Source organism: Hemitrygon akajei, unplaced genomic scaffold (genome assembly GCF_048418815.1).
Source record: "Hemitrygon akajei unplaced genomic scaffold, sHemAka1.3 Scf000123, whole genome shotgun sequence".
NCBI lineage: Eukaryota > Metazoa > Chordata > Chondrichthyes > Myliobatiformes > Dasyatidae > Hemitrygon > Hemitrygon akajei.
The window spans coordinates 1,488,030-1,511,527 of NW_027332009.1; the positions used below are offsets into that span (position 1 = coordinate 1,488,030).

Genomic DNA, 23,498 nt, shown 5'->3' on the forward strand with positions numbered 1-23,498 from the left:
AAGACCAGCCAGAGTGCAGACGACAACAAACTGTGCAAATGCAAACAAATAAATAGCGATAAATAACAGGAACATGAAATAACCGCAGCGGCTGCCGATGGATCTCCGGAGCTCTCACCGCTCCCCTGTGCAATCCGACAGGCTGAAGGCCAAGGGAGAACAAGGCGCAAAGGTAAACTCGTGAATTAGAAAATAAGAAACAGGAGGAGGTGTGACTATTCGGCCCCTTGTGCCTGTTCTGCCCCACGGAACGTAACACTATAAGACCATAAGACATAGGGGCAGAATTAGGCCATCTGGCCCATCGAGTTTGCTCCGCCGTTCATTCATGGCTGATCCTTTTTTCCCTCCTCACCCCCAGTTCCTGGCCTTCTCCCCGTGACCTTTGATGTCATGTCCAGTCAATAACCTATCAATCTCTGCCTTAAAAACACCCAACGAGGTAGCCTCCACAGCTGCATGTGGCAACAAATTCCACAAATTCATCACGCTTTGTCTGAAGACATTTCTCCGATTCTCAGTTTTCAAAGGGCGCCCCTCCTATCCTGAGGCTGTGCCTCTTGTCCGAGACTCTCACACCATGGGAAATATCCTTTCCACATCTACTCTGTCTACCTGTTAACATTCAAAAGGTTTCAATCAGATTCCCCTCACCATTTTGAATTCAACCGAGTACAGACACACAGACATCAAATATTCCTCGTATAATAACCCTTTCATTCCTGGAATCATCCTTGTGAAATTCATCTGTACCCTCTCCATGTCGGACCTTTAACCTCAACACCACTTTCCTGCAATGTCCCCATCAGCGCTGAGCCCCAAAATGTGGAGAAAATTCCAAATTTCCACTGTTGAGGAAATTTCTCCTCATCTCAGTCCTGCTGAGGTGAACTGTGATATTCAGTCTGTGAACCCTGGTTCCACAGTCCAGCCAGGGGAAACATCATTCCTGCTCCGACCCTGTCAATATCCTGTGAGATTGAGCCTGTCCCTTTTACTTCTCTAATTCTGAGACAGGCCCAATGCGATCAGTCTCATTCAAACCACCTCCGATTTCACTCATTTTGATATGATGTTTGGTTCTGGGAGCATCTCAATGGACGGTAAGTGTGTGTTGTTACCCTCTGTTGTTCCCGAGCCTGATGGTTGAGGGGTAGTAACTGTTCCTGAACCTGGTGTGCGGGAACTGAGGCTCTTGTACCTTCTCCCTGATTGCAGCAGCGAGAAAAGAGCCTGGCCTGGGTGGTGAGCATCTCCGATGGTGGATGCTGCTCTACTCCGACAGCGTTTTATGTCGATGTGCTCAGTGGTTGGGAGGATCCACCCGGGATGTACCGGGCCGAATCCAACACCTTGTGTCGGTTCATCAGGAGGGCGATGAAATAGTCTGATCATCGTGCCAATCTTCGCCTGTCTGGCGGCGAGAGGGTCCCTCCCAGTCTGATCCTTGCTGCATGCCCGGAGATCACTCCCACAGCGCGCTGCCCCGAGATTACTGCAGTGGAGACGAGACGGTCACTCACCTCTTTGCGGACTGTGGGCTGCCGAAGATCTGTGGAGAAAGATGCAAGGGCCTGTGCCACAGCAGCTGCGTGACAGAAGTCTCACTGATCCTCGGGTAAAGACATTGCACGGTTTATCCCTGTGAATATTTCATGGCAAATAATGCTTATTTTTGATTTTTAAAAACATCAACGTCTGGGCTCTGTCCAGAATTGTGGAAACTGGCCTTTCACTGGAGCTGGGACAGACATGGGTAAAGTCAAAAAGTTTCCTCAGTACTTCACCGACCAAAATAATCTTTTCAACCCTGTGACGTGGAATGTCCAGTCCTGTCCTTTCCCTGCAGCCACAGCATCCGTCTTGTCACAGCACAATATTCTCTCGACATCCCCACTTTCATGGCATGAAGTAATTTAATAGTTGTTTAAATAGTTAATTAAACCCGGTTTTATACCCCAGTCTGACTCTCTTTACACCGCGAGAAAAAAAAAATAAAAAACTAGCTGCTGGAGGAACTCAATGGATCAGGCAACATCTGAGGGAAATGGCAATCGAGATTTCGGGTTGAGACAGTCCAGCTGAAGGATCTCGACCTGAAAGTCGATTTTACATTTCTCTCCAAAGATGCTGCCTGAACCGCTCAGTCCCTCGAGTTTCTTACTCGAGATTCCAGCATCTGCAGTTTCTTGTGCCTTTCTTTTCAGAACTTGTCCCTTTCAGTCCTGCCTCAGACTGAACTAGGCTCTTCTGTCCGGCTTCATTTCTGTTATGGAGCACAGGCCGTCAACAGCAGCTCGTCAGAGTCCCCCTGTCCAGGGCGAAGGGTTCTGGCCCTGTGGCTTCTCCTTTCACTACACGACTTCAATCGTCTTCCAGGGGAAGGTCTGTCCGATCTCAGGGATGAGGCCTTTGAGTTCGAGTTCTGTGCACTGCAACTTTTCGGGATGAGGTTGCAAACCCAGGCCCAACTCCTCTTCTTTCGCAGCCGGGCGTAGACAGTCCATTACCGAGTTTTCATTTATGTTCTGATCTGTTTACTATGTTGCTAATCCCACGCTGCGATGGAAATTACCACTATTACTTCCCATTGAACACATCCAGCAACATAATGTTCACTCCCTGAGACTGCAGCGCGCGTAGTGGACAATCGCGGTACTGCAGGGGATCAGCAGCTCCCCGAAAGTGAAAGCATTCCGAATCAGCGAGTGCTGGGAGTTAACATGGCTTCGAAAGGACAGGCCGAGAGTTGGACCGAGGAGACAATTTGTCCCGTCTGCCTGGACTTCTTCACCGATCCGGTTATACTGGAGTGCGGACACAACTTCTGTCGCTCTTGTATCACACGGTGTTGGGAAAGGGGGGAGAGAAACTCCTGCCCGGATTGTAGAGAGGAGTTTGCTGACCGCACCCTCAAGGTCAATCGGGCCTTAGCAAATCTGGCCGAAAAAGCTCGAAACCTAAACCTGAATCCGAAAGGGAAGGAAAGTAAACGTCACTGCGAGGAACATGAGGAAGAACTGAAGCTGTTTTGTGAAACGGACAAGACACTGATCTGTCTGGTCTGTAGAGACGCGCAGGAACACAGGGCGCACCGCTTCAAGCCGATTAAAGAAGCTGTTAAAATCTGCAAGGTAAAACTAACCCTGAATCGATACTCACTCCATCCTCAACACCGCACGAGCCTCCATAACCAACATATCGTTCTTCGCAACATATCGTTCCCCATCCCCAAAGGGATTCCACCACCAAGCACATCTTTCCCTCCAACAACCCCCCTCCACTCCCTCCCCACAAGTCTCCAGGCTCTGTAGGGATCGCTGTCTACATAACTCCCTTATCCACCAGATCCTCTCCACTGATCTCCCTCCTGTCACTGATGCCTGCGAGCGGGACAATTGCAACATCTGATTCCTACACCTCCTCCCTCGTCATCACGCAGGACCCAATCAGTCGCATTCCTCCCGTTTCTAACATGATCGATTATCCTCTCGTATCAGATTCCTTCTTCTCCAGCCCTTTACCTCTTCCACCTGTCCCCTCTCAGCTTCTCACTTCATCACCCTCCCCCACGTTCCCCCTCACGTTGTCTCACCCGTCACCTGTCAGCTGGTTCTCATCCCCAACCTTTATATTCTGGCTTCTGTCCCATTCCTTCCCAGTCCTAATGAAGGGTCTCATCCCGAAACACCGACTGTTTATTTCCCCTGCATAGATGCTACCTGACTCACTGAGTTCCTCCGGCATTTTGTGTGAAAATCGGGTTTGATCACCTGTTTCTTTTGATGCATCTTTGTTTCTATTTCCTTCACTCTCTGACTTCCAGGATCAGCTAAAATCTTCCTTAGACTCTCTCACAAAAAAGAAATCAGACTTCCAGGAAAAGGAGCAGCAACAGAAAGAGAAGATATCCGGAGTTCGGGTGAGGCTTCCTGAGCGGAATTTCTGATATTACTGTCGAGTTTTGCTCCATTTAATGCAGAATAGCCGAGTATCGCAGCTCCAGTGACCTAGGTTCGATCCTGCCCTCTGCTGCTGTCTGTGTGGAGTTTGCATGCTCTCCCTGTGGCCATGACAGTTTCAGACACTTTCCAAGGACAAGCTGGATAAATGGTTAATTAAAGTTATCCCTGTGAGGGTGGGGAAGGGTGTATGTGAATCAGGTGGGAGTTAATGGGTCAATGGGGAGAATAGGTTTCAGGAAAACGTGAGGGAATGGGGTTGATGGGAATGTCTCAGAAGTAGTATAGACCCAAATGGACCGAATGGTCACCTTGATGTCATAAGGAAATACAACACAGCAATACAGTAAACTAATCTTCACCTTTCATTTGACAGAAACAGTCACACAGCCTTCAATCCCACATCACATCCCAGTTTGCTGAACTGCGCCAGATTATCACTGAGAAAGAGCAGAGTTTACTCAGGGATCTCAGGGAAGAAGAGAAGAGGATTCTCAACCCAATGGAGAAAAATCTTCTTAAGATTCAAGAGAATATCAGGATTATTCAGGAGGAAATCTCAGAGTTAAAGGAACAGATAGATCAAAAAGACGGTGTGATATTTCTCAAGGTGAGGGATTACATTTCAATTTGTTAATTTAAAATTGAACTAAATGAACAGTGGTATATTTGAAATAAACACAGCACAGCGGCCAATTCTACCAAATCAATTGCCGCTGCTGGTGTCCTCACACAGAGTGTTAGACAGATCGGAGACAGATATTCGATTCTTTATCAGCAACATACAATATTTAAGCAATGAAATTTCAGCATAATACATCGTAAATTAAACTGCAATGAATCGGTCAACATAAGATATGGCATCTGCCAGTCGCAGGCTCAAAACAGCCCAGAGCAAAGTACAAATATGTAACTTATTCCCTTCACTTTCACCAGGTCCCCACTCACGTGACTGATTATCGTAATAAACACGTAACACAGAATACAATGCAGACAGAAAACAGATGTGTTGCTCCTACACACAGCATTTACAAATGTCAATAAACTGTTTCTCACCGACAACTATTCAGGGTTGTTGTTTCCCCAAAACTGGGCTTCCACAACTTCTGTACATCCCAGGACAGAATGTAATTTTTTCTGAAATGATTTACTCTGATCATAACAGAGAGGTGCTGATTGTGTCTTTAATTACCTCATTAAATATCCTCTAAAACTCACATTAACACCCAGTTCCAGTCATAGGCTGTGAGTATGTCCGGTGCGGTGGGTGTGAGAGTCTCTCTGTCAATCAGTGAGAACAAAGAATGTGACCCACACATCAGACTTAACCTCCACATCCGGATTCCATCAGATTACGGAAACTTACACTGTTTCTACCTTTTCAGATAAGTTTTACATGGGATTGTGTCCCATTCTCTGTCATGAGCAGGCCATTCGGTCCATCTTCTATCAATTTCCCCTCTGTACAAGCCTCCTGCCACCTACTCACCACAACCAGCAACAGTGCCCTGAACACCCTGGTCCCTCACGTGTTTATCCAGCCTCCCCATTACATTCAATCTCTGCTCATCCATTTCAACCACCACTGTGGCGTTGAGTTCCACATCCTCTTCACTAAATTTCTTGTGGGATTTACTAAAAACCTCCTGGCATTTTATCTTGGACTGAAGGTCTCCCCATAAATAGAAACATAGAAACAAAGAAAACCTACAGCACAATACAGTCTCTTTGGCCCACAATGTTGTGCCGAACATCTACTTACTTTAGAAATTACCTCGAGATACACATAGCTCTCTATTTTTCCAAGCTCCATGTACCTGTGTAGGAGTCTTGTGAAAGACCCTATCGCATCCGCCTCCACCTTCGTTGCCGACAGCTCATTCCACCCATTCCAAAACACTTACCCGACATCTCCTCCGTACTACTTCCAAGCACCTGTGTCCTCTCGTGTGAGCCATAATGAGGTACTTTTTCCACCTTAGCGCAATCAAATCCATCACTAATCTTAAATTGTTCCATTTAATCATTCTGACATCTTTTCCAGATGGTAATGCACAGCCTGTCCTGCCTTTCCTGTAAGTTTCATCCGCTCAGTAATGGTCTGACATTCAGAAACTTTTCCTGTAATTTACCCCGTGGTTCTGTATTGCTGGTGTGTGTTTGTGACAGTAGGAATGGGAATTTCCAACAGCTTGTAATGAGTTGGATGAAATTCATGATGTGGATAGTAGGTCCAAGTCTAATCAGATTTGTGCTTTATTATTTCAGGAGGAAGCTTGTCGAAACAGGAGGTAGGACATGGTCTTTACTGAAACCCTGTATGGATTTGTGAAATAGTTCAAAATTCTAGTTTATCACCAGCAGTTTAATATTTACAGAATCAGTGACGATGTCCAGGAATTGTCAGTGACAGATGAGGCCCTACCGGTTGAAAAATTCGATCACCTCTATTTGTTGAACACAGTGCTGAGAGAAACACTTGATGCCATTAACCGAGGTAAAACTTACAGAGATTCATTTTTTCTTGTTTATGAGACACAATTAAGTTACATCTGAGGCAAGCATTGGCTGTAATAATGGGGTGAAAGGGAACTAAAGTTTATTCCACATCAACTGCACCGAGTGGGGGCAATCACTGTCACATGGTCAGCTGGAGATGTCAGACCCCTGGACGCACCAGCACAGGGTCACAATACAACCAATACACGGGACTGGTAGATGAACCATTGTGTCCTGATACCAGGCACACTGCACTAACACGCCAAAACATGAGCTTGAGTCCTTCCACAAGAGCTGGGAATTTAATACTGACTTAATGATATTGTAGGGAATAAAAGCGGGCATCAGTGTGGTTACCAGGATTGTCAGGAAAATACACATGTCCTTCGTGCGCTGTGAGTGCAGACTCTGACTGACACAGGTCTTCACCCCACCCCCTCCTGAACCCGCAACTCTCACTGATGTTAGATGGAGAAGCGGGGAGCTGTACTGACAGGGGACTCAATCGTCAGGGGAACAGACAGTAGAATCTGTGGATGTGAAGGCGATACCTGAATGTTATGTTGCCTCCTGGGTGCCAGGGTCAGGGATGTCTCGGATCGTGTCTGCAGCAATTTAGAGAGGGAGGGAAAAGAGCCAGATACCTTGGTAAATTTTGGGACAATGACATTGGAAGTAAAAGCAAAGAGGTCCTGAAAATAGAATTTGGAGAGCTTGGTAGAAAGCTCAGAAGCAGCACCCCCAGGGTTGTAATTTCTGGATTGCTACCTGTGCCACGTGCTGGTGAGGGTAGAAACAGGATAATTTGACAGATAAACATGGCTGAGAAGATGGTGCTAGGGACAGGGATTCAGGTTCTTGGATCATCGGGATCTGTTCTGGTGGAGGAATGACCTGCCCAAAAGGAATGGGTCGCACCTCGACCCGAGGGAGAACAATATTCTCACAAAGAGGTTTGATAGATCTGTTGGGGAGGGTTTAAACTAATCTGGTGGGGGTGGGGTTGGAAATTGGAGTGAAGGGATAGGACTTCTGGTGAAAATGCAAAATAGCGTGCAGTCAGACTGTCAGATAGGGCGGACAGATGAGAGGACAAAATGGCAGCCAGCAGGGTGAGTATCAATTCATTAGAGATGCAGAATTAAAAAGGGTAGCAGATACAGTATACAAAGTGTTATATCTCAATGCATGGAGTATGAGAAATAAGGTGGATGATCTTGTTGCACTATTACCGATTGTCAGATGTGATGTTGTGGCCATCACGGAATCGTGGCTGAAGGATGGTTGTAGTTGGGATCGGAATGTTCAAGGTTACACAATGTATCGGAGGAAGGAAGGAAGGAAGGCCAATGGGGTGGCGCGGCTCTGCTGGTAAATCAGCAGCTAGATGTGACATAGGATTGGAAGATGTTGAATCTTGTGGGTTGAGGTAAGGAACTGCAAAAGTAAAAATGACACTGACACCAGTCATATACAGGCCTCCCAACAGTCAGGGGTTGAGGCCCACAAATTACAACTGGAAATAGAAAAGGCTGATGAAAAGGACAATGTTATGATAATCATGGGAGATTTCAACATGCAGGTCAATTGGGAAAATCAGGTTGGTAAAGGATCTCAAGAGAGTGAGTTTGTTGAATGCAGTGTGATGGCTTTCTAGAGCAGTTTGTCATTGAGCCTACTCGGGGAACAGCTCTACTGGATTGGGTGTTATGTATTGAACCAGAGGTGAGTAGTTAAAAGAAACCTTAGGAAGCAGTGCTCACAACATGACTGAGTTCAACTTGAAATTTGATGAGGAGAAAGTAAAGTCTGTCATTGTAGTATTTCAGAGAAGTGAAAGAAATTACAGTGGTCTGAGAGAGGAGTTGGCCAAAGCAAATTGGAAGGAGATGCTGGCAGGGATGAGAGCAGAGCAGAAATGGTGTCAGTTTCTGAAAAAATGAGAAAGGTGAAGGATAGATGTATTCCAAAAATAAACAAATACTCAAATGGCAAAATAGTATAAACGTGGCTGACAAGAGAAGTCAAGTTAATGTAAAACCAAAAGAGATGGAATACAATAAAGCAAAAATTAGTAGGAAGACAGAGAATTGGGAAGCTTTTAACTACCTACAGTGAGGAACTAAAAGAATGATTGGGGAGGGGGGAATTACACGTGAATTGATTTGAATTGAATTGACTTTATTACTTATATCTTTTGTATACATCAGGTGTAAATATCTTTACGTTACTCTCCGTCTAAATGTGCAATGTGCAATTTATAGTAATTTATGATAAATAATATGTATAACATGCTGGACAATATAACATAGAAATACAGTTGTGTCAGCACAAGTTAAGCAGTCTGATGGCCTGGTTGAGGAAGCTGTCCCGGGAGCCTGTTGGTCCTGCCTTTTATGTTGTGGTACCGTTTCCCGGATGGTCGCAACTGGTACACTTTGTGGTTGGGGTGACCCAGGACTTTAATAATCCTTAAGGCCCCTTTTACACACCTGTCTTTGTAAAACAAGCTAGCAAACAGTATCAAATTGTGTTTCAAGTATTGTAAAAAAATGAAATAGAGATGAAAGGTGAGTATAGTGTCGGTGCGGGCAGCGGAGTGGGAGCAAGGAGTGCTCGTGATCGACAGACGACTGGAGATCGGAGGATCAGCCGTTGTAGGTAGGCCGAGACTGTCGGACCTACCTGGACAGTACCTGAGGAGGAAGGTAAAACTGTGTAGGCGCGGGTGACGTCAGCGGCGAGCGCGGGGTTTAAAAAGTGGCCCACTTTTAGGAGCGGGCAGCGGAGTGCGTGGGAGCAGAGTGCTGGGCTTTGGCTCAGCGGGCTTCGGCGCAAGAGGACTTCGGTGAGAGGAAATCAGTGAGCCTGAGTACGTGCTTGCTGAGGTGAAAAAGGTAAGGTCGGTAGGTACTTTTTTCATTTATTCGGACTAATCTGGAATCAGATAATGGGGGAGACAGTTAGAGCAGTGGTGTGCTCCGTATGCAGTATGTGCGAGGTCAGGGTCAACACAGTTGTCCCTGATGGCCACACCTGCAAAAGGTGCATCCAGCTGCAGCTCCTATCAGACCGAGTCAGGGAATTGGTGCAGGAGCTGGATGAACTACGGATCAATCGGGAGGCAGAGACAGAGATAGATAAGAGTTATCGGGAGGTAGTCACACTGAAAAGACAGGAGGTAGGCAAATGGGTGACAGTCAAGAGAGGCAGGGGGAGCAGACAGAGAGAGCAGAGCACCCCTGTGGCCGTTCCCATCAATAATAAGTATTCCGTTTTGGATACTGTTGGTGGGGATGACCTACCAGGAACAAGTTGCAGTGGTCCTGTCTCTGGCACTGAGGTTGGACCCTCGGCTAGGAAGGGGAGGAGGGTAGAGAAGAGAGCGGTGGTGATAGGGGTTCTGTACTCGGGGGGGGGGGGCAGATAGGAGATTTTTTGGGGAAGATCGGGAGTCTTGGATGGTATGTTGCTTCCCTGGTGCCTGGGTCCGGGACATCTCAGATCGGGTGATGGTTATTCTCGAGAGGGAGGGCAAGAACCCTGATGTTGTGGTCCTTGTAGGGAACAACGACGTGGGTAGGATGAGTGAGGGGGTCCTGCGTAGGGAGTTCAGGGAGTTAGGTGCAAAGCGGAAGAGCAGGACCTCCAGGGTAACAATCTCAGGATTGCTACCTGTGCCACGTGCGAGTGAGGCAAGGAACAGAAGGATTATACAGATTAATACGTGGCTGAGAGGATGGTGCAGGAGGGAGGGCTTCAGGTTTTTAGATAATTGGGCTTTGTTCCAGGGAAGGTGGGATCTGTTGCGACGGGACGGTTTACAGCTGAACTGGAGCGGTACTAACATTCTTGCAGGAAAGTTTGTAAGTGCTTCTCGGGGTGGTTTAAACTAAATTTGCAGGGGGCAGGAATCCAGAATGTGAGAGAGGATAGCGTGATGAAGAATAAAGGACAGGTGGGGACAGTATGTGCGGTTGGGAGACTGTAGGTCTGACACGGTGGTCAGCAGCACAGGAGCGCCGCAGGGAACAGTACTCTCTCCGGTCCTGTTCACCCTGTACACATCAGACTTCCAATATAACTCGGAGTCCTGCCATGTGCAGAAGTTCGCTGATGACACGGCCATAGTGGGGTGTGTCAGGAATGGACAGGAGGAGGAGTATAGGAAACTGATACAGGACTTTGTGATATGGTGCAACTCAAACTACCTGCGTCTCAATATCACCAAGACCAAGGAGATGGTGGTGGACTTTAGGAGATCTAGGCCTCATATGGAGCCAGTGATCATTAATGGAGAATGTGTGGAGCAGGTTAAGACCTACAAGTATCTGGGAGTACAGTTAGACGAGAAGCTAGACTGGACTGCCAACACAGATGCCTTGTGCAGGAAGGCACAGAGTCGACTGTACTTCCTTAGAAGGTTGGCGTCATTCAATGTCTGTAGTGAGATGCTGAAGATGTTCTATAGGTCAGTTGTGGAGAGCGCCCTCTTCTTTGTGGTGGCGTGTTGGGGAGGAAGCATTAAGAAGAGGGACGCCTCACGTCTTAATAAGCTGGTAAGGAAGGCGGGCTCTGTCGTGGGCAAAGTACTGGAGAGTTTAACATCGGTAGCTGAGCGAAGGGCGCTGAGTAGACTACGGTCAATTATGGATAACTCTGAACATCCTCTACATAGCACCATCCAGAGACAGAGAAGCAGTTTCAGCGACAGGTTACTATCGATGCAATGCTCCTCAGACAGGATGAAGAGGTCAATACTCCCCAATGTCATTAGGCTTTACAATTCTACCGCCAGGACTTAAGAACTCTTTAAAAGCTATTATTAATGCTTTTTGAGATAGTGATTTAGATGCATATCATATTTTTTTACTGAGTTAAGTATTGTATGTAATTAGTTTTGCTACAACAAGTGTATGGGACATTGGAAAAAAAGTTGAATTTCCCCATGGGGATGAATAAAGTATCTATCTATCTATCTATCTATCTATCTACACGGTTCCGGAATATTAAGTCTGTAGTAGAGAAAGGTGAGGCGGAACAAGTGATAAGGAGGACACATGTACAGAGGGATGGTCTGACGGAACATGGAGTTAAATGTGCAGAAAGAATAAGTAAATTTAGGAAGGACAACAAAATTCAAGGAGCATATAGCCCGATGGGAGTTCGGAGAGCTGGGTTAAGCACAATAGGCAGCGATTTAAACAGAGAGAGGGGAAATGGGCTAAAAATTCTATATCTGAATGCACGAAGTGTCAGAAATAAGGCGGATGAGCTTGAAGCTCAGGTGCGAATGGGTAACTATGATGTTGTTGGGATAACGGAGACATGGCTACAGGGAGATCAGACCTTGGAAATGAATGTACAAGGGTATACGTGCTATCGAAGGGACAGAAATGTGGGCAGAGGGGGTGGGGTGGCCCTGTTGGTGAGGAATGAGATTCAGCCCTTTGCAAGGGGGGACATTGGATCAGCAGAAGTAGAGTCTGTGTGGATAGAACTGAGGAACAGTAAGGGCAAAAAGACCCTAATAGGTGTTGTCTACAGGCCACCAAACAGCAGCATGGATATTGGGTGCAAGTTGAATAGGGAGTTAACATTGGCATGTGGCAAAGGTAATATCGCAGTAGTTATAGGGGATTTCAACATGCAGGTGAACTGGGAGAATCAGGTTGATGCTGGACCCCAGGATAGGGTGTTTGTAGAGTGCCTACGGGATGCATTCTTGGAACAGCTTTTACAAGAGCCGACCAGGGACAATGCTATTCTGGATTTAGTCTTGTGTAATGAACAGGATTTGATAAGCGATCTTGAAGTAAAGGAGCCATTAGGAAGTAGTGACCATAATATGATCAGTATTTATCTGCAATTTGAGAAGGATAAGGGCAGATCGGAGGTGTCAGTGTTGCAGTTGAACAAAGGAGACAAAGGAGTCAAGTGGGAGGAGCTGGCCAAAGTTGACTGGGCGGATAGCCTAGCAGAAAAGACAGTGGAACAGCAATGGCAGGTATTATTGGGAAGAATGCACAAGGTGCAATATCAGTTCATCCCCCGGAGAAGGAAGGATTCAAAGGGAGAAAGGGGCCACAGTGGTTGACAAAGGAAGTCAGAGATTGCATAGCATTAAAAAAAAGGATGTATGACTGAGCTAAGGTGAGTGGGAGGACAGATGATTGGGAAATTTTTAAGGAACAACTGAACTTAACTAAAAAGGCAATACGGGAAGAAAAAATGAGGTACGAACGCAAGCTAGCCAGGAATATAAAGGAGGATAGCAAAAGCTTTTTTAGGTATGTGAAGAGAAAGAAGATAGTTAAGAATAATGTTGGGCCCTTGAAGAATGAATTGGGTGAAATTGTTATGGGAAACAGAGAAATGGCAGAAGAATTTAATAAGTACTTTAGATCTGTCTTCACTAGGGAAGACACAAGCAATCTCCCTTGGATGGGCCAAGGACATAGGGTAACAGAGGAAATGAAACAGATTGACATTAGGAAGGAAATGGGACTGAAGGCTGACAAATCCCCAGGTCCAGACGGTCTGCATCCCAGGGTAGTAAAGGAGGTGGCTCTGGAAATTGCGGATGCATTGGTAATCATTTTCCAATGTTCCTTGGATTCAGGATCAGTTCCTGAGGATTGGAGAATGGCTAATGTTATCCCACTTTTTAAGAAAGGAGGGAGGGAAAAAACAGAGAACTATCGTCCTGTCAGCCTAACATCAGTAGTGGGGAAGATGCTAGAGTCCGTTATTAAACGTGAAATAGGGGCATATCTAGATAGCAGTGATAGGATTGGGCCGAGCCAGCATGGATTTACCAAGGGCAAATCATGTTTGACTAATCTTTTGGAGTTTTTCGAGGATGTAACCAGGAAGTTAGACAAGGGAAATCCAGTGGATGTAGTGTACCTCGATTTTCAGAAGGCATTTGATAAGGTCCCACATAGGAGATTGGTGGGTAAACTCAGAGTTCAGGGCATTGACATGGATAGAAAACTGGTTGGCAGTTAGAAAGCAAAGGGTAACGGTGAATGGGTGTTTATCGGAATGGTGGGTGGTGACCAGTGGGGTGCCACAGGGCTCGGTATTGGGACCACAACTGTTTACGATTTACATCAACGATTTAGATGAAGGCATTGAGAATAACATCAGCAAGTTTGCTGATGATACTAAGCTGGGTGGCAGTGTGACATGTGATGAGGATGTTAGGAGAATTCAGGGTGACTTGGATAGGCTGAGTGAGTGGGCAGAAACTTGGCAGATGACGTTTAATGTGAATAAATGTGAGGTTATCCACTTTGGGAGTAAGAACAGGAAGGCAGATTATTATCTGAATGGTGTAGAGTTAGTTAAGGGAGAAATACAAAGAGATCTCGGAGTCCTTGTTCATCAGTCACTGAAGGTGAATGAGCAAGTGCAGCAGGCAGTGAAGAAGGCTAATGGAATGTTGGCCTTTATTACAAAGGGAATTGAGTACAAGAGCAAGGAAATCCTTTTGCATTTGTACAGGGCCCTGGTGAGACCACACCTGGAGTATTGTGTACAGTTTTGGTCTCCAGGGTTAAGGAAGGATATCCTGGCTGTAGAGGAAGTGCAAAGTAGATTCACGAGGTTAATTCTTGGGAAGTCCGGACTGTCTTACGCAGAGAGGTTAGAGAGACTGGGCTTTTACACGCTGGAATTAAGGAGATTGAGAGGGGATCTGATTGCAACATATAAGATTATTAAGGGATTGGACAAGATAGAGGCAGGAAATATGTTCCAGATGCTGGGAGTCTCCAGTACCAGAGGGCATGGTTAAGAATAAGGGATAGGTCATTTAGGACGGAGTTAAGGCAAAACTTCTTCTCCCAGAGAGTTGTGGGGGTCTGCAATGCACTGCCTCGGAAGTCAGTGGAGGCCAATTCTCTGAATGCTTTCAAGAAGGAGCTAGATAGGTATCTTATGAATAGGGGAATCAAGGGATATGGGGACAAGGCAGGAACCGGGTATTGATAGTAGATGATTAGCCATGATCTCAGAATGGCGGTGCAGGCTCGAAGAGCCGAATGGTCTACTTCTGCACCTATAGTCTATTGTCTACTAAAAGTGGATATAGGCCCGCTAGAAAATGAGGACATATATATAATAACGGGGTAAAGAGATGACAGATGAACTAAATAAGTACTTTGCATCAGTCCTCACTGTGGAAGACACTAGCGCTGTGCCAGATGGTGAAGAGTGTGAGGGAAGGGAAGTGAGTGCAGTTACCGTTACAAGGGAGAAGGTTCTCAAAAAGCTGAAAGACCTGAAGGTACATAAGTCACCCGGACCAGATGAACTACACCCTAGGGTTCTGAAAGCGGTTGTGGTAGACATTGTGGAGGCATTTCAAATGATCTTTCAAAAATCATTGGACCCTGGCATGATGCCAGAGGACTGGAAAATTGCAAATTTCACTCAACTCTTTTATTAAGGAGGAAGGCAGCAGAAAGGAAACTATAGACCAGTTAACATCACCCCTGTGGTTGTGAAGAAGCTAGTGTCAATTGTTAAGTATGAGGTTATGCAATACCTGGTGACCCTGGACAAGATATGACAAGTCAGCATGGCTTTGTTAAGGGGATATCCTGCCTGACAAACCTGTTGGGATTCTTTGAGGAGATTGCAAGTAGGATAGATAAAGGGGATGCAGTGGATGTTGTATATATGGAATCTCAGAAGGCCTTTGACAAGGTGCCACACATGAAGCAAGTTAAGAGCTCATGGTATTACAGAAAAGTTACAGGCATGGTTAGAACATCGGGTGATTTGTAGGAAACAGCGAATGAGAGTAAAGGGATCCCTTTCTGGTTGGCTACCAGATACTATTGTTCCACAGGGGTCTGTGTTAGGACACCTTCATTTTATGCTGTATATCAAGATTTACTGATGGAATAGACCTCTATAGGAGCAGAAGTAGGCCATTCGGCCCATCGAGTCTGCTCCACTATTCAATCATGGTCTGATCCAATTCTTCCGGTTATTCCCACTCCCCTGCTTTCACCCCATTCCCTTTGATGCCCTGGCTAATCAATAACCTATATATCTCTGCCTTAAATATGACTTGGCCTCCACAGCCGCTTGTGACAGTAAATTCCACAGATTTTCCACCCAGTCACGAAAGTAATTTCTCCGAATCTCAGTTCTAAAAGGACGTCCTTCGATCCTGAAATCACGCCCTCTTGTCCTAGAATAGATGGCGTTGTTTCCAGGTTTGCAGATGATACGGAGATTGGTGGAAGGGCCGGTAGTGTTGAGGAAACAGGTAGGCTGCACAAGGGCTTGGATGAGGAGAATAGGCAAGAAAGCTGAAAATTATATACAATGTTGGAAAATGCATCGTCATGCACTTTGGTAGCAGAAGTAATGTACATATTATTTTTTAAATGGGGAGAAAACCCAAAAAGCTGAGATGAAAATGGACTTAGCAGTCATTCTGCAGAACAACCTAAATGTTCAATTGCAGGTAGAGTCAGTGGTGAGGAAGGCAAATCCAACGTTCGCATTCAATTCAAGGGGTTTAGACAGCATTCAATTCAAGAGCAGGGATGTGATGCTGAGGCTGTATAAGGCACTGGTGAAGCCTCACCTTGAGTATTGTGACCAATTTTGGGCTCTTCATCTAAGAAAAAATGTGCTGGCATTGCAGAAGGTTCATTTCTTAAGGATGATTCCAGGGATGAAAGTGTTATCATACGAGGAACTTTGATAGCTCTGGGTCTGTACTTACTGGAATTTAGAAAGATGAGGGTGGATCTCAAAGAAACCCGGAATATTGAAAGTCCTAGACAGAGTCGATATGGAAAGGATGTTACCCATGGTTGGGAGTCTAGGACAAGAGGGCACAACCTCAAGATAGAGGGGGGTCTATGTAAAACAGTTGCGAAGAAATTTGAGCCAGCGGCTGGTGAATTTGTGGAACTTGTTGTGTGTATTTACGGCAGAGCTTGATAGGTTCTAGATTGGACACAGCATCAAAGGTTACGGGGAGAAGGCCAGGTAGTGGGGCTGAGGAGGGAAAAAAAGGATCAGCCATGATTGAATGGCGGAGCAGACTAGATAGGCAAATGGCCTAATTCAGCTCCTATGTCTTATGGTGATCAGACCACTACATTGAAGCATTGTGAGAATGAGCTCGGACACACCAACAAGCATTGAAATGGGTCAAGATTTCATCTCGGGAGAAGCACACACAGCATAACCGGCCTGGCAAAGCTCCCTCACACACACACACAGGAAGGATTGGCAGATTTTAGTCAGAGCCTCAGCAATTTACGTTGTTTTTCCCCTCAATAACCTGGAAACCAATCTCTGCAGAGACAGTAATTTATTTATTTAAACAACTCACACATGTCACACATTGTCAATACACACCAGACATGTGATGACACACTGTGACATAAAAATACTTCAATGTGCAAACTCTCCTTCCATGTGTACACACACCCACTGACATTTACCACACACACACACACACACACACACACACACACACACACACACACACACACACACACACACACACACACACACACACACACACACACACACACACACACACACACACACACACACACACACACACACATTCCGATTTAGGATTGAAATATGCTGTCTTTACCCAGTCTGTCTGTTCTGAGGGATTGAGCTGCCCTCTGACGTGACGTCACTTCAACACTTCACAGACAGACTCCGGGGTGAGATTCCTCAGGAGGATGATTTGGGAGGGTTTGCCAGATGTTGAACTCACGGCCCACTTCATCAATCTGCAAGACTAAGATGTCTTCTTGAGCATGTCCATTTGTGTGTGTTTGCCCCATATTACCCTAACCATTTCCTATCTATGTACCTGAAGAAATTTATTTTAAAATATTTTATTTATACCTGTTTCTACAGCGTCTGCTGGCAAATTCCATTCACCTACCTCACTCTCTGTGAGAATGTTGCCCTATAGATCCCTCATAAAATTTCCCTTTTCACATTCAATCTGATCCCTCTGGTTCTGTACTCCCATTTCTCGGAAAAAGGCTCACTTTATATGAGCCCCTTATGAATGTATTTACCTCAATAAGGGGTCACCCCTCAACCTCCTACACTACAGCTAAATAGCTCAATCTTATACACTTTCTGTTTTTAACCTAAGCCCCCCAGTCCGGGTAACATCCTCATGAAGCTTCCTGTCCAGTGTAATGGCATCCACCCCATATTCGGGGAACCAGAAATGTAGACAATACCCCACGTGTGGTCTATCATCAACATCAAAGGCCCTGGTTAAGTTCATGTGGGCGTGTCGAATAGTCTGATGAATACAGGACTGAAGGTGTTGTATTTGAATGCACCAGTATACGGAATAAGGTAGATGATGTTGTGGCACAGGTAGAGATTGGCAGATACAACGTTGGCGTCACTGAGTTGTGGTGGAAAGGAGATCCTGGCTTGAAGCTCAACATTCAAGGATACACCTTGTATTCAAAGGACAGGCAGGTAGGCAGAGAGGCTGGGGAGGGTCTGTTGGTAAAATATGAAATGAAATCCGTCAAGAGAGGTAACATAGGATTGGAAGATGCAGAATCATTCTGGGTAGAGTTAACAAACTGCAAGGGTAAAAAGAACTGATGGGAGATATATACAAACTTTCAAATAGTAGCCAGGATAGAAATGGGATACAAATTACACCATCAGATGGAAAAAAAGGACAAGGTGACGGTCAGAATGGGGGATTTTAACATGCAGGTAGATTGGGAAAATTATGTTGGTGCTACATTTGAGGATAGGGAATTTGTAGAATGCCCCGAGATGATTTTTTAGAACAGGTTGTGGTTGAGCCCAATGGGAGAAAGACAATTCTAGAGAGGGGTATGTATAATGAACCAGATTGGGAGATTCAGTTAAAAAAAAAACCTTTGGAAGCAGTGATCATAAAATGACAGAATTCACAGCAGAGTTTGAGAAGTAGATAAATTCAGATGCTTCAGTATTAGAGAGAAGTAAAGTTAGTTACAGGGACATGAGGGAGGAACTGACCAAAGTAGATAGGAAGGGACATGAGCAGGGATGATTGCAGAACAACAAAGACTGGTGTTCCAGGCGCAATTCGGATAGATAAATCCCAAAGATGATGGAGTATTATACAGTGAGGATGAGGTAACCGTGTTTGACAAGGGAAGTCAAAGATAGCATAAAAGAGAAAGAGAGGGCAAAAATTAGCCGGATGTTGGAGTATTGAGAAGGTTTTGATCATCAACAGAAAGCAATTACAAAGCCATAAGAAGTGACAATGAGATATGAGGGAAAGCTTACCAACAATATTCAAGAGGACGCAAAAATGTAGAGTAAAAGAGAGTCGAGAATGGATATTAGATCCCAGGAAAATGACACCGGAGAGGAGAAATGCGATAAAAGCCATGGCAGAGGTACTTATTTAATATTTTGTGTCAATCCTCACTGTGAATGATAAATGGAAGTCAAAAACAGCATAAAAGCAGAAGAGAGGGCATACAACAGAGCAAAAATCAGCCGGATGTTGGAGTATCAAGAAAATTCTGTTCATTAACAGAAAGGAATGACAAAGCCATAAGGAGTGAAAATGAGATATGAGGGAAAGCTCGCCAACAATACTCAAGAGGACAGAAAATGTAAAGAGTAAAAGAGAGGTGAGAGTGGATATTGGACCCCTAGAAAATGACATGGAGAGGAGAAATGTGAGATAAAGACATGGCAGAGGTACCTATTTAGTATTATGTGTCACTTTTGAAGATACCAACTGTATGTCAGAAATGTGAGAGTGTTAGGGGACAGAAATGATTGTTGTTGCTGTTACTGAGGAGAAAGTGCGTGGGACGATTGAAGGACTGAAGGTACCTGGACCAGATGGACCACACCCCGGTATTCAGAAAGAGTTAGCTGAAGAGAATATGGGGTCATTAGTAAAGATCTTTAAAGAATCACTTGATACTTGGTCATTCAAGATTGTTAGAAATTGGAAAGGTCACCTCAGACTTTAAGAAGGGAGAGCAGCTGAGGAAAGAAAATTATACGTGAGTTAGTCTGGATGTGGTCTGCTTGGGAAGATGTTGGAGTCCACTATTAAGGACGAGCTTTTGGGTACATGGAAGTTCATGATAAAATAGGGCAAAGCCTTCCCTTAAGGGGAAATCTTGCCTGACGAATCTGTTGGAATTCTTTGAGGAACACAAAGCCAAGATAGACAAAGAATGATTTGGATGACAGAATTGTTGCCTTTGTGGCCAAGCTTGCAGATGATATGAAGATAGGTGAAGGAGCAAGTAGTGCTGCAGAAGCTCGGAATCTGGGGAAGGACAGAGACAGATCAGGAAATGGGCAAATAAGTGATAGATGGATTATCGAGTAGGGAAGTCGTGCATGCACTTTGGTAGAAGGAATAAAGGCATAGACAATTTTGAAAATAAAGAGAAAATTCAAAAATCAGAAGCGCAAAGGGACTTGGATGTCGTTGTTCAGGATTCCCTACATGTCAAACTGCAGTTTGTGTCAGTAGTAAGATCGGCAAACTCAATATCAGAATTCATTTCGAGAGGAATAGAATACAAGAGCAAGGATGTAATGCTGAGGTTTTATAAGGCATTGGTCAGACCACACTTGGAGTATTGTGACCAGTTTTGGGTAGCTTCTATCGGAAAAGATGTGCTGGCATTGGAGAAAGTCCAGGGGGTTCACAAGAATGATTCCGGGAATGAAAGAGTTAACATATGAGGAGTGTTTAATGGTTCTGGGCCTGTACTCATAGGAGTTCAGAAAATTGGCTGATTTATTAGCCTCCTCAACCCTATAATCCCGCCTCCTTCCCATAAATTTTGAGACTCTGACTAATCAAGAGGGTTACCTATCAACTTCTGCTTTAAGAATCTGCAGATGCTGGTAATTCAAGCGACACAGATCCTGGTGAAGGTCCCGGCCTGATCTCACTGAAACCTATCTGGAGAGAGTTGATGTCGGGAGGATATTTCCTGTAGTGGGTGGGTCGAGGACCAGAAGGCACAGCGTCCGACTACAGAACGTCCATTTAGGACAGAGATGAGGAGGAATTCCTTTAGCCACAGGATAGTCAGTCTGCCACAGGCAGCTGTGGAGGCCAAGTAATTGAGTATATTTAAAGTGGAGCCACGCACACAAACTGCTGGATGAACTCAGCAGGACAGGAAGCAACTGTTGACAGTTCGGGCTGAAACACTTCATCAAGATCTGTGTTGCTTAAGGGTCCCTACAAATTCTTCCTGTCCTAATGACGGGCTGTGGGGGATGGGGTTGTGGGAAAGGGGACAAAGGAATCCTCATGTCCCACCTTTATCCCCCTCCACCATCTCATTACATCTACACACACAGTTCACCAACAGGCTTTCCACCAATAACCATATAACAACAGCACGGAAACAGGCCATCTCGGTTCTTCTTGTCCGTGCCGAAGGCTTACTCTCACCTAGTCCCATCGACCTGCACTCAGCCCATAACCCTCCATTCCTTTCCTGTCCAATCTACCACCTGGTTCTGGTTCAGTCTGCCATTCATCTCTCCCCTACTGGTTCTCATTAGCACATTTTCTGTCTCGGACCCTCCACGCTCCCCCACTTCACACACACAAATGAATGTGAACATTGACTGAAGGGCCTGTTCCTGTACTGTACTGTTCCATGTTCTCTGTTCCCTGGTTAGAAGAATGGGAGCAGATCTCAGAGAAACACGAAATTCTTTCCGGGGTCAACAGGCAGGATACAGGGAGGATGTTTCCTGTGTCTGAGGAGTCAAGGGTCAGAAGTCACTGTTTGGAATTCTCAGCACCCGTGGGGGGGGGGGATGGGTTGGGGTTCTTCGCCATTCAGTTCACAGAACCATAGCCGTACAGAATCGAAATGTGCCCTTCGACCCATCACCTCTGTACTGACCTATTTACCCATCTACATTCATCCCATTGGCCGGCATTAGGTCAGTCTCCCTCTGTGCCTTGCCTATTGAAGTGTCTGTCAGAGTGTCTCCTACACACAGAGGACTGGAGGCCAGTGACCTGCAGAGGTCGCTGCTGGGGCCGGGTTGTTTGTCATTCATATTAATGATTTGGATGAGAATGTAAGTGACAAAGTTAGTTGGTTTCTGAGAAACACTAAAATTCATGGTGTAGTGGAGAGGGAAGTGGATTATCTAAGTTTACAATAGGCCCTTGATCAACTGTAGAGGTGGGTACAGTAACAACGTTTTAAAATACATCTTGCCAGGGACGTGGATAAGAAAGGGGAAAAGGAATAATGGGCAAATGGGACCAGCTTATTAAAGCTGGTCGGCACGAACAAGTGGGGCCGAAGAGCCTCTGTGACCTCCTGTTTAAATCCATTCACTCACATGCACTCGTTTCTGCTGTCTATCTCCCCTATTTATTTCTGTTCTTAAGTGAGATGACGACCTGAAATGTAGACTGTCCATCTCTCTCCACACATGCTGCCTGATCCGCTCGGTTCCTCCAGCATTTTGTGTCTGTTTGATCGGGAAATCTCTGCTCTCCGTCCAGCGGAAAACCCTTGGGGAGACATTAGTTGTCCATCCGCTTTCGTCGGGGCAAACCACGGGAAAGGTTCACGTCGGCTACCTGACTGCGCCTGAAGCCCAGCCGCCTTTCCCCAGTCACCGGGGCCGCGATGCCTAAGTCTCCCCCCGTTCCCCGGGGCCGCGCTGCCCGATGTCCCCCGATCCCCGGGGCCGCGTTGCCCGAGTCTACCCCCGATCCCGGGGGACTCTCTAATTCTCTGCTTCTGCCTCCAGTCTTTGTCACCCTGGATGTGGAAACGGCGCATTGGCGACTCGAGGTGTCTGAGGATCGGAAGAGTGTGAGATACACCGGGACCTGGAGGAATCTCCCTAACACCGGGAAGAGATTCACAGACTGGGAATGTGTGATGGGATCAGAGGGATTCACATCGGGGAGACATTACTGGGAAGTGGAGGTGACGGGGAATCGGGTCTGGTTTCTGGGAGTTGCCGCAGAGTCTGTGAAGAGGACGGGATGGTTCAGTCTGAGTCCGGAGACCGGATTCTGGGTCATCGGGCGGGTTAATGACGTGTTATATCGGGATTGTGACGTGTTACATCGGAGTTATCTCGTGTTCCGTGTTCTTACCTCCCCCAAGTCCGCTCTCCCTGCCGGTCCCATCCCCGGGAGGGTGGGAGTTTATCTCATTTACGAGTCCGGGACAGTTTCATTTTACAACGCGGAGACCAAGTCCCATCTCTGCACCTTCACTGGGAATAAATTCACGGGGAAACTTTATCCTCTCTTCGCGACATGGTATGGAAACCAGTGGCTGAAAGTCTGATCCGGTTCCGCTCCGGGTCTGTAAACGGGTCGGGTCCCGGGACCGGCGTCAGGAGTAAAGTCGCTGTAAATATAAATGTGCGGAGAGTGCAGCTAAATATGTGGATAAGGAGATGGTGCAGGAGGGAGAGTTTCATGTTTCTAGACAATTGGGCTTTGTTCCCGGGAAGGTGGGACCTGTTCCGACGGGACGGTTTGCCCCTGAACTGGAGGGGGACTAACATCCTTGCGGGTAGATTTGCCAGTGCTGCTCCGGGGGTGGTGTGGGGGGGGGGGGCTTTGTGGTGTTAGAGCAGATAGTGAGGTGGAGGAGGATAAAGGACATGCCAGGACTGCATGTATAGACAGATATAAAAAATATAAAATTATACGTGATATAAATATTCTCAGGTGTATCTATTTCAATGCACGGAGTATTGTAGGTAAGGCAGATGAGTTTAGGGTGTGGATTGACACGTGGGAATACGACATTATTGGTATTGGTGGGACTTGGTAGCAGGAGGGGCAGAACTGGCAGGTTAATGTTCTTGGGTTCCGTTGTTTCAGACCTGACAGAGGAGGAGGGGTGAAAGAGGGAGGAGAGGCATTACTAGTCAGGGAAAATATCACAGCTGTGCGTAGACAGGACAGCCCGGAGGGCTTGTCTACAGAGGCCATATGGGTGGAGCTGAGGAGCG

The 23,498-nt window shown here is 46.0% G+C and overlaps 1 protein-coding gene across 1 annotated transcript; it reads left to right on the plus strand.

The window, feature by feature from the left end:
- Positions 1-1,072: 1,072 nt before the first annotated feature.
- Positions 1,073-22,822, plus strand: LOC140723657 (zinc-binding protein A33-like). The gene is made up of 7 exons (XM_073038224.1): positions 1,073-1,103; positions 2,935-3,134; positions 3,827-3,922; positions 4,339-4,572; positions 6,231-6,253; positions 6,341-6,459; positions 22,272-22,822. The coding sequence occupies exons 1-7, from the start codon at positions 1,073-1,075 to the stop codon at positions 22,820-22,822; spliced, it is 1,254 nt and encodes a 417-aa protein (XP_072894325.1).
- The last annotated feature ends 676 nt before the right edge of the window (positions 22,823-23,498 follow it).